Source organism: Anarrhichthys ocellatus, unplaced genomic scaffold (assembly GCF_004355925.1).
Source record: "Anarrhichthys ocellatus isolate YVR2014 unplaced genomic scaffold, GSC_Weel_1.0 scaffold15, whole genome shotgun sequence".
NCBI classification, from domain to species: Eukaryota; Metazoa; Chordata; class Actinopteri; order Perciformes; family Anarhichadidae; genus Anarrhichthys; species Anarrhichthys ocellatus.
Genome location: NW_022280045.1, coordinates 1,071,988 through 1,086,168, shown reverse-complemented (window position 1 = coordinate 1,086,168; position 14,181 = coordinate 1,071,988). Strand labels below are relative to the sequence as shown.

Genomic DNA, 14,181 nt, shown 5'->3' with positions numbered 1-14,181 from the left:
TAACCCACTTATTCCCTTTGCTTGCTTTGTGCGTTGTTGTCCCGTCTGTTAAAATATTTAGATGTTGTCACGGGGTGTGGTGGAGGACTCAAATGCAGACAAGACTAGAAGTTGAGTGAAGCAGGTATTTAATGGATAAAGAGATCGGAACAGGAACTTACAGGAACACAAGAGGGAATCCACAGACGAGACAAGGGGGGAAATCCAGCAAAATGAGGCAGGGCAGGCAGACGGGGAAACCCGGGAACAGGACGAGCCAAACGGGCGGGTAGACGTGACAATGATCTGGCAGTGGGTGGGTGTGTGACTGGGGTTTAAATAGTGGATGCACCAGAGTGAGCCGGTGAGAGTAATGAGCTGATGAGGTGGGTGTGACTGGCAGGTGCACTGAATAAACTGATTAGGTGAGTGAGAGATGGACAAAACAGGATAATGGTGGCAGAGCTGTGACAGATGTAATGTTAGAAATAAAGTCACTGCTCATTATGCGTTTATCTCCTTTGACAAAAGGACACAATGGCTATTAAGAAGAGGAGCTCCCGAACTAGAAGAATCCGTCCCGTCTCCACCCGACAGAGTGAGTTTTTGTGCCTCGACTCGCAGGCTCAGAGTCAAGTGGTGCTTTAACTTTTCTCAGTAGTGACTGTGTTATTAACCAGTGTATGTAATCTTGCATGTGATATATTAATATTGGAGGATTAACCCTTTTTTAAGTGATAGCATGGCCTTCTCTGTGATACAGCCTACGGGCCCAACTTGACATTTTTGCCCCACTAGTGGTGATGGTCTACGAATAACAGAGTGTCTTCTCCATTTCATCCATTTTCTGCCTCACAGGACCACTAAACTAAAGGCCATGGACGGTTTTCATATTTGTCTTCTCATATTTGTCTATGTAATTGAACTCAACATGCTATATATTAATATGCAGTCTACTGTAGGACAGAATGTGACCTATAAAATCATTTATTTTTTTGTCTCGTTGTAGGTCTAGGTGATGAGCCCAGTCCCTCTCCTACCCCCTCAGCCCCACCCCACTCTGCCCCTCTTACCCACTCGGCATCATGGGAGTGTCTGTCCACCCTCCCGACCAACGGCTCGCCCTTGCGTCACGTGACCCACGTCAGGCCTCGCCCGCCGCGGAGACACAGAGCGGGTCACCCTCCCCCGGAATCTGTAAGTCGATGGCAAACGGCGTGGCAGTGACCTTTGACCTTACTCTGAGCTTCAGTTGGCAGGAAGCGGCATTCCCTCGAGCTTCTTGTAACGGGGGAAACTCCAAAGGGTAGTTTCTCCCCCATGAACAGATTTGTAGCTCTTTTTTTTAACTGTATGACATCTGGATCTTTTTATGGCACCTGGAAGGTAACGTTTTTACTACGCTAGTGGCACCACTGTATATGTTTAACTGCCCCAATTGTGGATCTCACGCTGCAGCATGATGTTCAGTCCGTGTGTTTTCACTAACGAGCTTCAGAGGCGCGTTGAGGTGAGAGTAAACCCGAGATGTTTAGTTGTCAAGGGTTTCTTTTTATCTCTTGCATTCTTTGCGTGAACTGTTGTTATTTATCTCGTTTTCCGTGCCGGTGGCACTTTCCAAAAATAAGTTCCTTTTTAAAGTAGGAAGCTGTCGCATGCGTCTCTGTGACTCGATTGTTCATCATGCGCCGCCATCTCTCTGGGGCCGCCGGGCAGGCTCTAACTTAGCGGCTTGTTTGTTTTGAGACTTTGTAAAAGGGCTTATTCTAAATCTGTACAAACTCAGTTAGGGCGGCGTGATGAGGAGTCGTTTTACAAACAGACTTCTGTCGGCGCTGGATTTGGTTCTGCCAGCAAGCCATTTGAAATGATGATACCTTTTGTCAGCCTTTCAGTTTTTTGTCGACATGGCAGATTGATCATTGTTATCCTGTTGTTCTATTTGTTTCCTGTTATGTATGTGTGTGTGTGTGTGTGTGTGTGTGTGTGTGTGTGTGTAGCATAGTTCGGAGAACGGAGGAGTCAGTATGCTGGAGGATGGACTGCCTGATTTCTACAGCAAGAGAGTTCTACCCGACAGGTAGCTCACAACATCAGCTTGCACATTCAGCCAGTGGTTTCAAACTATTCCACTGATGTACAGGTGGTGGTAACGCTCCAAAACAACACAATGAAGCAGCAAAGCACAGACAAAATAAATACTAACAAAAACTAAAATAAGATATATTCAGACTGAGTTAAAATATGACAATATCTCCCCACCGCTGCCACCAAGCAGGCAAAACAATCATTTGAATGCACGTTTTAAGTCTACAAATCCAATAACTTAGGATTCCGGGGCAATGTGTTGCCACTCAGTATGATTATTGCCGTGCAGTCAGTGACTGAATCAGTGTCTCCCAAAGCCTCCAACCATGAAGGAAAAAGGCAGGATCATCACGGCCTGTCTTCCTAAACCCTGACTGATCGTTTTAATCATAATTGTGGGATCGTCTTCTCATAATTATCACATAAAAAATGTTTTAATTACAATATGCTAAACTCTAATCATGAGACACTGAGTTAGAATTGTGATGAATACAATTCATAATTATGGGAGAACGCTTCTGAGTTTTTGTTTCTCCCTTCGGTGAACGTAAATGTGTTTCAGTAAAAATGAAATGGAAATGTTATCAGTGTTCCATCACATTGTAGTTACTTGAACAGAATCATTTCATACATTTCATCCAAATAGAGCTGAATGATAGAAATCCCGTGGCCTCTTTAAAGGGGTCGTTTTAAACGTGTCTAAACGCATCATATTAGCCGTGTATGAAGATGTGAATGACATTTGATTCAGTGGGTGAGATGCTCAGTCTTACATAAAACTTACCAAACCGCTACAACAAAAATAACAATATGTTAAAACGCACCTACATAAGAGGTGTTCCTGCTGTATGCTACGTACAGTTCATTCTACATGCAGGACGACAGCTCTCATGTCACGTACCGGTAGTGATGATAAATGAGTGACATGCTCCTGAAGCACTTTGCCAAAGATGTAGAGGAGTGTTTGTTTTGCACTGAATAGAGACCTACTTTGTAGCGCTATTTGTTCAATAACCAGAACATATTCCATTATATGAAATAAATCATCTTGTTTACTGTCACAGTCCATCCTCCTGTTTACGGACTCATTTTACTTTGGAACTGCACAGTGTTCACGCAAGGTAGTCTCTTTGCTGACTGTCTGTGAATACAGATCTGTGGCAAAGCAACTATATGCTGAAGAAATGCAAACATTTGCTTTCATTAAAATAGCAACAATAAAGCTCGATTAAGCATTTTAGCATCTTTTAGCTCAATGTTTTGGTTTACAGGTCTGCAACTTTCTGCATTTTCTACTAGCTGTGGGGGGGGGGGGGAGAGAGGGGAGAGAGGAGAGAGAGGAGAGAGAGAGAGAGAGAGAGAGAGAGAACTCTTATGTTCTGCTGGAATGATGAATAGTTTTAGACTCGACAGGTAAATGATATGTTAACGTTGTGTTTACAGCTTGTTTTCCCCCCAAAAGAAAATCAATCATTGCAGGTTTAAAGCAGCACTTCAAGTTTAATTTTAGGATGTAACCAAAACTGTATATCTTACAGCATAAATATAAGTGAAACTATTAAAAAAAGACTAACATGAAATACTCCAACAAGTGTTTGCCAAAGAAACACAGTTCACTGGGTTAAGACTTTTAGGTTGGTCTAATGATGAGAACACATTCAAGGTCAGTTTTAAGTTAGCCATTTATTAGCAACGTACTTTATTTGACTCATAAAATCGTTGATTTTAGATTGTAATATAATCATACGTGGCTCAAAAAAGAAGTTGAAATTAAACAGCACTATGACTCCCCAAACCACATGGAAATAGTAGTTCCTAAACGGTTAGGTCACATGACGCTGTGTGGTTAATGCTCACCAGCAGTGCGTGAAAAAGAGTCATTGAGGCAGCATGAACTGTGCCTACTGCCTTCTGTCGCATGTATTAAACCATCTGCACAGGCCCACTCAGAATGGGGGAAAAAACCCAACATTATGGTCAAATGGGTCATTAACATAAGTAACACTTATATAGGATGTACACTGGTCAATAATGGTTGATGGCTAATTGGCATTAATGCTACAACTGTCCTTTATCTGCCTGTTCTTTTACCAATAACTCTCTCTGATTTCCCCTCCTCTTTCTCTCCCCTTCAGTCAGTTGTCATCCCTCCATCAGGGCCAGTCGCTGAGGAGGAAGAAAAGACGCAGCGTCTTGTCCATTTTCTCCGGCTTCCGCAAGAACCGCAACTCCACCATCTCTAACCAGGACTCGGAGTGAGTACGCAGCACCGGGGGCCTGCAGGGGAAGGAGGGGGGATGAGAGGAGGATTTAAGTGCACAGACCCAGAGAATGAGATGGCTGTTAAATGAATCCAGCGGCGGGCGTGAACGTCACTTCATTGCGTCATGAATATTTCAATGGAAGAAAATATTTCGCCCTTGCTTTTGAATTCGATGGCATTGCATGCATTCGAGCTGCCGTTGCATAACGGCACCGGGGAGGAGAAAGTACAAGGCGGAAGATTTCTTTAAAAAAAAAATTACACAGATTAATAACTGTGGGTGCAGAAATGCACTCTTTGTAAACGTCACCTTTTTAAAAGGAGTTACAGTTGCAAAAGAACGGGGAGAAAGAGGCACTCAGTGGGAACTGCGTGTGAGTTTCAACCGACTGAGGTGCTTACAGATTGAACTCAAAGGAAATGTGACTAAACACTGGTGGCACCGGTAATGTGTTCGCCTGTGCTGTTGATCCACCATGCTGCGGCGCTGGAGTTACACTCTGTGTACACAGTTGTGTGAAAGAGGACTACAGAACAGATGTGTACGATGTAGTGTTCTACCTGCAGATTGTTCACCTGGCCGCCTCCTGCACACATTCCTGCACACATTCCTTTCGTCTTCCTTTGGATTGGATTTATATTATTTTTTTATTTATTGTCTTTATGCCTCACAGGGATGCATGACAGAATGCAGTTGTGCTCCATTTGCAACTCAAGAAAAACATGACAGACGAAGCAAAACACAAACGGTAGAGCATGTCTGTAGGGCATTGTTTTGAATTTGTTTCAGGAGGAATGTAGACGGCGGCAACGAAAACACTTCTCTGGGCAGATACTATGGCTGACATTTTAACATTAAAAACTCGACATCGGGAAAACATTGTCCATCAGTTCTGCGCTTTCTTTCGCTCGCTGTCCTGCGGTTCGCCCATCAAGTGCTGCTTGAAACGGAAGGCCACGATTAGGCCCGTTCTCTGTAAAGATGTGGGCTCAACAGTCATCGACCTCCCGTTGCTGGGTTCGCCCTAAAGTCTTATTTTCTTATTTTCCAGCGACCGAACTTCAGACTGCCAGGAGTAGGCTGTGTAGCGGAGCAGCCTCGGGTCCTAGCTGGGTTAGCTTAGCTTCCATCTCAGCTCTTCTCCCTCTCATCCCTGCCGTCTTAATACAACAGCAAAGATTATTTAGTTTGTTAATAATTACAGATGAATGCACAATATATTCATAACATCGCAAGTAAGTCAGTTAAAGGGCAAGTTAGATCACCGAACACTTCCTCGCATCATCCCGTGCCTCTCGGGTCAAACCTCAAACTCATAAATACTCATCAAAATCTTTTGGTTTTTTTTCCCTTTGTCCGCTCCAGCAGCACCTCAGAGAACGTCTACTCGATGATTCAGCACTCTAAGGAGGTTGGGAAGCCCGAGAGCACTGTTCCTGGAGCAAACGGGACCATGCCTTCACCTCGGCCCGTGCAGGATGTGCCTGTGCATGGGATGAGGGCTGCCAGTCCCTCCTGCCTCATCCAAAGACAGGTGCAGTGTTCGGGACAGTCATAGTGAGAAATCCAAACAAATTCACCACGGACGGTGAATCCTGAAGCAGCTCCGAAGATGCTGCGCTCCAGCCAACTGTGACCTTTGAACTCGTGGCGACACTACGCGAGCGTGTGTTTGATTTACAAATAGCCAAAACATTTTTGGCACACGTTGCATTGTTCCCCTGCGGAATAGTGCAGCAATCTGTTAGTAGTAAATGCAAATGTGCAACGATTTCATGACACAGTGCATCGATGTTCCCAGTCTTTATCGGTGCTGGACGTGTGTCGCTTGTCAGAGATGTGGCCTATTTTAAATCTCTGTTCAAAATCCACGGATCCTCTCTGAGCCTTGAGAGGATTTGAGGACATCCCCGAGAAAATGAGGGATAATTAAATTTTCGTATTAGTTGAATTCACTAGAATTACAAAATGTTAATCGTAGCCCTCACTCTTACCACTGCTACTACCAGACTAATGGTCAAGACTAGTTGTCAATGATTCAGTGCATCATTGACAACAGGGAATCCTAGACGGTATATTATAAGGTATGTGAAGTCTGACTTTTTTTTGTTTGTCGTTGTCCAGTCCACAGACCTGGTCAGCATGGTGTACAGCTGCATCGGGGCGGAAATCGAGGACTCGGATGGGAGCAGCTCCTGCGACATCAAAGAGATGGACCAAGGTACTGACGGAACGACCGCCGTCTCTGACGCAGATCCTCGACCTAATGGCCACGTGGCGTCCTCCGAGCACCAGACGGACAGACAGATGGAGAAGGGCCGGCAGGAGAGGATCGTTCCCCTGACAGACCCGCGGACTGACACGGAGGAGGATAGAGAGGACGGCGGCGGCGGCGGTGGTGGTGGGAGTGGGAGCGCGGTCCCCTGTGGGCCGAGGCCAGAGCCACCTCCACAGAGCATCAAGCCCAGTCTGGCTGTTATGAGGCAGAGACACCTGCAGGAGAGTTTAGGTACTGCAGCTGAGACCACAAGCGAAGTTGTATTGCAGTTGTTGTATGATTGTTCTGGCTCAGTTTGAACAACAGAGTTTCAATGTGCAAGACTCCTCATACAAACAGCCTAACGGACTTTCTAAATGTTACTTCAAGCACAAAACGATGAACAAACACAAAATGCAAAACATTAAATCATATTGCTCAAGCATATCTAGTTATTTTAGCAGCTTTGCAACATAATATTTACACACTGTACAAACATCACCACAGTGGCAAAAGAAATCCCATTTATTTCCTTTAGTAACTTTGAAGTTTGAGATGCAGGAGTGTAAATTGTGGTTTAATTGTACAGTATATTACATTAAAGCTCACTCTGTTTTACAGTAGCTGATTACATTTTCAAGTTAAATTTTGTTTCTTATGTTTGATAAACAGAAATGGTAAACTGATGCAGTGACGTTCAATCACATTTATTACATGAATATTGAAGCAGGATTAATGTAGTGTAAAGTCATAATACTGTTGGATAGATAGCGATGCTTTGGTTTAATTACTGTAAAATGAAGACAGCTGGCTGGCTCTGTGTAATTATACGCTTTTTTCAAAATCCATTTTCTGATGTTAAAATGCGGCATGTGGCACCTTTTTTAAATACCTCAATCGATTATAATTCCGAGCAATAACGTAACATTAATGATGAATTACCAGATTTGCATGTAGTACAAAGGAATGTATAGATGGCAGCTAACAATACTGGTTCACAGTGATACATTTTTGTAGCTCTGCTCTGTGAACAGTTAAAAAAAACAAGCTCTCTGGGGAAAGAAGCCACATGAAGAAGGAAGGAAACTACTACGGTAAAATCAAAGATAGATCAGCGTCATTAAAAGATTTCTTCAAGACAAGTCTGTCAAAGTGAGTTTAATGAGAGACAACAGTACAAGCAGGCGGAGGTTTGATTGGCACAGTCCCAAAGGTACGCTGTCGCAAACTATAAGGGCCTTTACAGAGAGACGGCCATTGTTGAGGGCTATTGTTGGTTTCAAGTCTAGACTTCGTAATGAGCAAAACTACAGACGACACTCTGGCTCAAAGGGAATTAAGAGATCAGTACAACGGCTGGAGGCCAGAGCAGGTCATCCCAAAACATCAATGAAAATAACCTTTAGATTGACAATAAAAATTGGGCCGTTGCCCAGAAGAGTACGCTTTCTGATTGATAAAAAGTGAATATATGATTGATAATGGCTGCTGCTATTTTTTTAATTTTTTTTTTGACATCAGGGAGAACCCGTTAGCATGTAGCCATAGTATATGAGCATGTAGCCATAGTATATGAGCATATTTTGCATATCCTTTTGTCTCAAAGTTGTAGAAATCTCTTAACATAGAAATGTAAAGCAACTCTCATACTTTTGGAGCTTTATTTTGTACTTATTCTATTGTTTTTGTTTGGAAATGTGAGCCCCGACTACACTGGGACTGAAATCACAGCCAAACGTATAAAGCACAATTACAGTGTGGACCTGCTCCTCAGTGTTGAGACTCGAGGGCTTTTACTTTTAACTGTACAACAAATCTCTGACGGGTCTTCGTACGGCCTGTGCTGACTGTGTTTTTGTCTCACCAGAAGAGGCGGGAAGGCTGCAAGGAGAAGAAGACCAGAGTGAAAGGAAGCATGACGAGAAGCCGAGAGCGCGAGGGCCAGAGGGACAGCGTCCTGTGCTGCCCAATAAGGTATGTGTACGGCATGTGAAACAGACGGAGGAAAGCATTCACTGCTGACTCTTTTGACGCGTCACATAGCACACAACCGCTGCGTTCCTCCCGCAGTCCGGTCTCGACCTCTCAAGAGACGACGCCTCCCTGGAAAAAATGGCCATGGCCTCTCCCAACACCTCCCCCGTGAGTCCAGGTGAAGAATCGACCGATGACCAGAGGAGCTTGCCTCCTGCTCAGCCAATCATCGAAGAGGCGGGAAGTCAACCAGCATCGGCCAAGCCAGGGATAGAAGCAGCCGACCCCGTCAGTCAAGGTGCTGTAACAACTTTACTTGTGATGTAGTCGATAACGCATGATTAAAAAAAGTGTCGTGTAATCTTCTTGGATTTTTTTTTTTAGTCTGAAAAAGTTTCAGATCTGTTATTCCTCTGTATCGTCATTGTAGATGTAATACAAATATCTGAGTTCTACTAGTTAGAATGAAGTGGCAACATATAGAATACTGTTAGTTGATGATGACATCTTCAAGGCCATTTTGACAGAATATGATCAGATGATGATGATTTTTATGACCGTTCCCCCAACCAGATGAGGAAGAAGGTCATAATGGATTTCCAGCAACATCGCGTCACACCAGGAAGTCCAACTCGTTTGACATAGGTATGTCTGACGCCGTGGTTACCCTAATCTGTTGTGCACACATTAAGATGAACACAACGTGCATGTTTAGTTCTACGCATGGATGTCTGACACAGATGCACATCTCGCTGTTTTTGTTCATAATTCATAACAATGGCGCAATGCCTTTTGTTGTTTATTATCAAAAGAAAGCAGCGCGAGTCTCTTATTTGATGTGCTCCCATGCCCGTAGAGCTTCCTGGCTGCGTTACCGCATTGCTGCTTCACCCTCCAACCCCTTTTCTGTTCCCACACCCCACTCTGTGTTTGTGTGTGTTCTCGTGCCATTTCCCCTCAGGCATGGAACGGGACAGCCCCTACGATCTGGAGAGGTCCTCAGATCACATATTTTCTGTGAAAAAGACCCGTTTCCCCCAGCACAGAAACAGATCTCTGGACTACCCTGCTGGGACCAGGTGTATGTATCGGTTTCACTTCCTGCCAATATGTGTGGTGTGACAACCATGTAGCAAGAAGAGTTTGCACCCTTGAGTTTTAAAAAGATTTTTAGCTGATATGTACAGTTTTAATTAAAAGTAGACTAAAGTCAGTGACAAATTCAGTTTCTGAAGTCAAATAAAAGCCAAATAAGAAGGTTTGTACAGTTTAATTTGATCATTTATTTTTTGAAAAAGCTCAACTCAACATGGATGAGTCATACCCAACATATTGAATGCATGCTTGTTCTGGTATTTTTTGAATGGCTGACCAAAGACAGAAATCCTAAAACATAATTTAAAGATGTAATTTGGCTGTTTTCCAGAAACGTCTCATGGCAGCCGGATCTGACGCTGCCTGGATAAGCGTTTAAACCAGAACCCTTAAACAGATAAATCACTCCTGAATTAATTCGAGCCGATTCCTTTTTGATACTATGTTGCATTATTGAGATAATTGGCAGCCATGTTGAGCTGATTGGTCATCAGTTTCTACACTGAGCTGTTATTGAAGATGAAACCCCCCGTAGCAGTGGAACTCCAGGGGCACTAATGACGTGGCACAACCACTGCCAATTGCCTCTGTAATACAGAACTGTATATCAAAAATAATGCTGTATGGGACGAAATTACAATCACTATGAGAATCATAAAAAGGTCCACATGTCAGAAATGATGGCATAAAAGCCAGTTGTGTGGAAGCTGCGTGGTCCTCTGGGTCCTCTCTGGTTACATTTCAGACAGGCCGATGCATCGAGCAGAGACTTCATCATCTGGACAACAGGCACGTTGTCACATTTGTGTTTCCTGTACACCAGTGATTTCTTAAAGTGGGGTCTGGGGACCCCCAGGGATCCATGGCACTCTGCCAGGGGGTCTGTGAAAAGTTTACAGATTCATTCATTTTAAGTTATGATATAAAGATGTGTATCTCTCTAATAACTTTCTCTTGTGGTGTTCCTTTGTATTTCTAAAACTATTCAAATAAAAAAATATATGCTGTCAAATAATTCCAAGGGACATGCATGAGAGGGTCTCGACAGAGTCCTTGGCTGACAAAATGTGAGAACCTTTCCTGTACACGGTGAAATCTGAATACTTGAAGTGTACGGACAATTTATTTGTTGTGGCCACCTTGGGGCAGCAGAACAAGCTAAAAACACAGAAGTGGGCGTGGTCACCGTGACGTCACCCATTGGTTTGTGGACTACTGTTTTGAGGCCTTGAGTTCGGCATTTTGTCCGTCGCCATCTTGGTGTTTTTACAACCAGAAGTGAAACCCGAAAACATATTATTAGGTGACCAAAAAGGTACAATTAAGTTAGATAAACAGAACGTTAACCCTTTCACAGTCTGTTTTCAAAGACGAAAAAACAGGCGGACAAACCTGTCAATCACAGTAGCCCCGCCCTAAAGCACACCCTGCTTTATGGTCTATGTGACTCTAAATGGTCCATCGTTTACTAAATGAACATCATGTGTAAGAAGACTTGAAACTCATGTTTACAATATTTACTGAGGGAATAAATCAAGAGAGAAGTAGAGTCATTTTCTCATACACTTCTATACAATAAGCAAACATAGAACAACATTAGTATTAGTATTACCTGATGAATGGAAACCCAATTTTCATTCCATTTTAGCATTTGCACCCAAATGCTCTACTATGCTCACTAGCTAGCTCTGTCTTTCTGCTGTTTGGCACCAAGAAAGTAGAGTACAATAGGTTTATTTATTTAGAGTTGTTTGTTGTTGTTTTTTGCTGCAAACAGCTGTCTGCTCTGATTTAATAGAAGGTTGTCAAGAGCCGAGTTGCGTGCCAGAAATCCAACACAAAGATTCCAAATGGACCGAAAGGCTGTGCAGAGCTTATTAGGGCAACTGCATTAGTTGGGGGATTATTCTCTGTGGGTTTGGCACTGCGGCTGACCCCCTCCACATAACATACAGTCATTTGATCTGTTGTTAATGTGAGATATTGATTGGTGCAGCTTTAATCCTGCTATATCTGGATTATTTAGAGTGAACAGAAAGGACCTTATTAAAGTTGATGCGGTGAACTTGTCAGGAAACGGTTGCCTATTTACAAATGAAGCACATACGCAGCAACATTCTCATTCAGCCGGAGTCGCGTTTGTGTTCAACTGATGAATGCAGGTCCAATACTCGCCGTCCTTCTAGCTCTGCAGCTGTAAAGCAAGTGCAGCTTTGGGTGAAAACTGTTCTGTCTGTCTGTCTCTACTAGTGACACGTTGATAACGGAAAGACTGCTGTTGATTGGCTGAGCTTTGCAGTCGTGTAATGACACTGTATCTGCTCCTTCAGGTTATGAAAGCCCCCAGCTGGGTAACAGAGACGTGTTATGACGTTACCAGTGGACTAGAGGACATTTGCTGGGCAGAGACGACTGGAACAAGGAGGACTGGACGGAGACGAGCTTTTAAAACCGTGTGGACTGAAATGACAAAGCTTGCAACAGCTACTCTTTTTTTTTTTTTTTTTTTTTTTTCTCCTTTTTAATCCATGTAAACATTTGTTGCTGAAAATGCATGTACTGGTGTGCTTTCTGTTCGGTTGCACTTTCTTTCCTCAGGCACAAGGAAAGCTCTGACCTGCAGTCCATACAGTATTCAGTGTCTCTCCAGTGTGCTCATCATGAACCGTTTTATGCATTTGTGCAGAGTAATTGAATGCTGACAATCTGTGACTACTAAAAGTGAGTTTGTGCTGTATTTATCCTAATGGAGATGTAAATGCCAACTATACAACTGCACTAACCATTGTGGTAACTTAACCTGTTAACAATCATGTTTTTAATGGTGATATATCATTTAATAACTGTGTAAGTATGCTTCTTTTTGTTTGTTGTGTATGCGGACATTGATGATTGAGATATGTGTTCTCATGCACTTAGCACTCCCATCTCTGCAAGAGTATTTTAAGTATCCCTTACAGTTTGAATCTGATTTAGCAGGCCAGGAAAATTAGTATATTTTCTAAAAATGGATCTACAAATCAGAATAAATAAAATTGACTTTACACAAGGAAATGTGTTGCTGAAAATCATGTTTATGAGATGATGATTTTACACATGAGGGTCGGTTTATTAGTCCTGGGGTGTACTACTTAGCCTTTTGAAGACAGTTGTATAACATTTCGGTTTGTTTTTTAATAATGGAAACATAAGTAATGTAACATGTTATTGAAGTTTAGAGAGCCTGGCGGGCGGATTTTCCATTTTTACAGGCAGGCTAACTGTTTTACCTGTTTCCAGTCTTTAAAGTGGACATATGCTCATTTTCAGGTTCATGCTTGTACTTTGTGTTACTACTAGAACATATTTACATGCTTTAATGTTCAAAAAACACATACTTTTTGTCATACTGTGTACAGGTATATTCACCTTCTGTCAGAAACACTCCGTTTTAGCGCCTATGTCTTTAAACCCTCCAGAAAAAGCCCAGTCTTCTCTGATTAGCCTGTGGAAAAACGTAGTATCTGTTTATACTGTCCGCTTGGAGGACGCGGTAGTATTTTTATGTATTCATTTAGCCAGGAGGGTCCTACAGAGATAATGGATCTCTTCTCTCAGTCAGTTCTAGTCGGCAGCTTAAACAGTTTCTTAAAGAAACAATTTCAAATCTTAGAACACGCAGAGTACAAAGAGGCAACACAAGGGAAATAGTGCAAGAAGAGGAGCATAACGGCCATACCAGCAACCAGAGTCAAGGATTAAGTAGAACATAATATTTCCTTTAGGGCCGTTTGTAAAAGCCCTCGTCAAAGAAGAGTGCGTCTAAAGTAAGGATGTGTTGCAGCTCTCAGTCCATGCCCAGGGTGCATAACATCAGAAAGCCGTGTTACCCAGCTCACAGCGCACCCTGGGGACATTTAAAAGATCTGAATTGTAGATTTACTGTAATGTTATAGTTGCTGATATGACAGGATAAAATATGTATGTATAAGTATGCCGTTTGCCTTAATGACTTTGGCAATAAACAGCAACATGCATTTTTCCCCTCTGGTAAAGAGAGGACCATCCTGAAGATAAATCTTCTCATTTAACTATCGGCAATTAAGTATATTTCCAAAAATGTTAAACTACAGGAGCTACAAGGTAGGACCTTTGAACCCTTTGTTGCTTCGATTTTAGCCATTCTTTTAAAAGTCTGTCTCTTCCAACTTTATGGAAGTGCAATAGTAAATTGGTCGGACACTCCAAAAAAAAAGACACAAGAAAACAATATTCTTGTCTCAGCTGTATGATGATGTGTGAATGTAAATTTAAAAAAACAAGAGCTTTTGTTAAAATATATATATATTTTAAATCTGGACTGTTGCTGTCTCTGAGCAGCAGATGGCAGCAGAGACTGAGCGCTCCTCTCCTCAAGCCGCCTGCTCACTGCTTGTCGCTGTCAAGTCATCTTACCCTGTTATTACCATAAACAACACGGATCCCGCCACTGTGGCTGCAGTAATGAAGGCAGAATATGCATATGGGGGGGGGGGGGGGGGGGGG

At 42.8% G+C, this 14,181-nt stretch overlaps 1 protein-coding gene across 5 annotated transcripts in view; it reads left to right on the top strand.

The window, feature by feature from the left end:
• The window catches only part of carmil3 (capping protein regulator and myosin 1 linker 3), a 74,670-nt gene extending 60,516 nt beyond the window's left edge, over positions 1-14,154 (top strand). The window contains exons 31-41 of one of the 5 annotated variants that reach the window (XM_031854470.1): positions 511-577; positions 989-1,176; positions 1,980-2,059; positions 4,203-4,322; positions 5,697-5,865; positions 6,456-6,840; positions 8,456-8,562; positions 8,659-8,860; positions 9,136-9,207; positions 9,524-9,643; positions 11,988-12,124. In XM_031854470.1, the coding sequence (XP_031710330.1) occupies positions 511-577; positions 989-1,176; positions 1,980-2,059; positions 4,203-4,322; positions 5,697-5,865; positions 6,456-6,840; positions 8,456-8,562; positions 8,659-8,860; positions 9,136-9,207; positions 9,524-9,643; positions 11,988-12,028 (1,551 nt within the window). In that variant the 3' untranslated portion in view covers positions 12,029-12,124. Of the gene's footprint in view, positions 1-510; positions 578-988; positions 1,177-1,979; positions 2,060-4,202; positions 4,323-5,696; positions 5,866-6,455; positions 6,841-8,455; positions 8,563-8,658; positions 8,861-9,135; positions 11,115-11,987 lie in introns of those variants that run through there. The other 4 variants (XM_031854472.1, XM_031854471.1, XM_031854469.1 and 1 more) reach the window with 4 other exon arrangements.
• Positions 14,155-14,181: the final 27 nt, after the last annotated feature.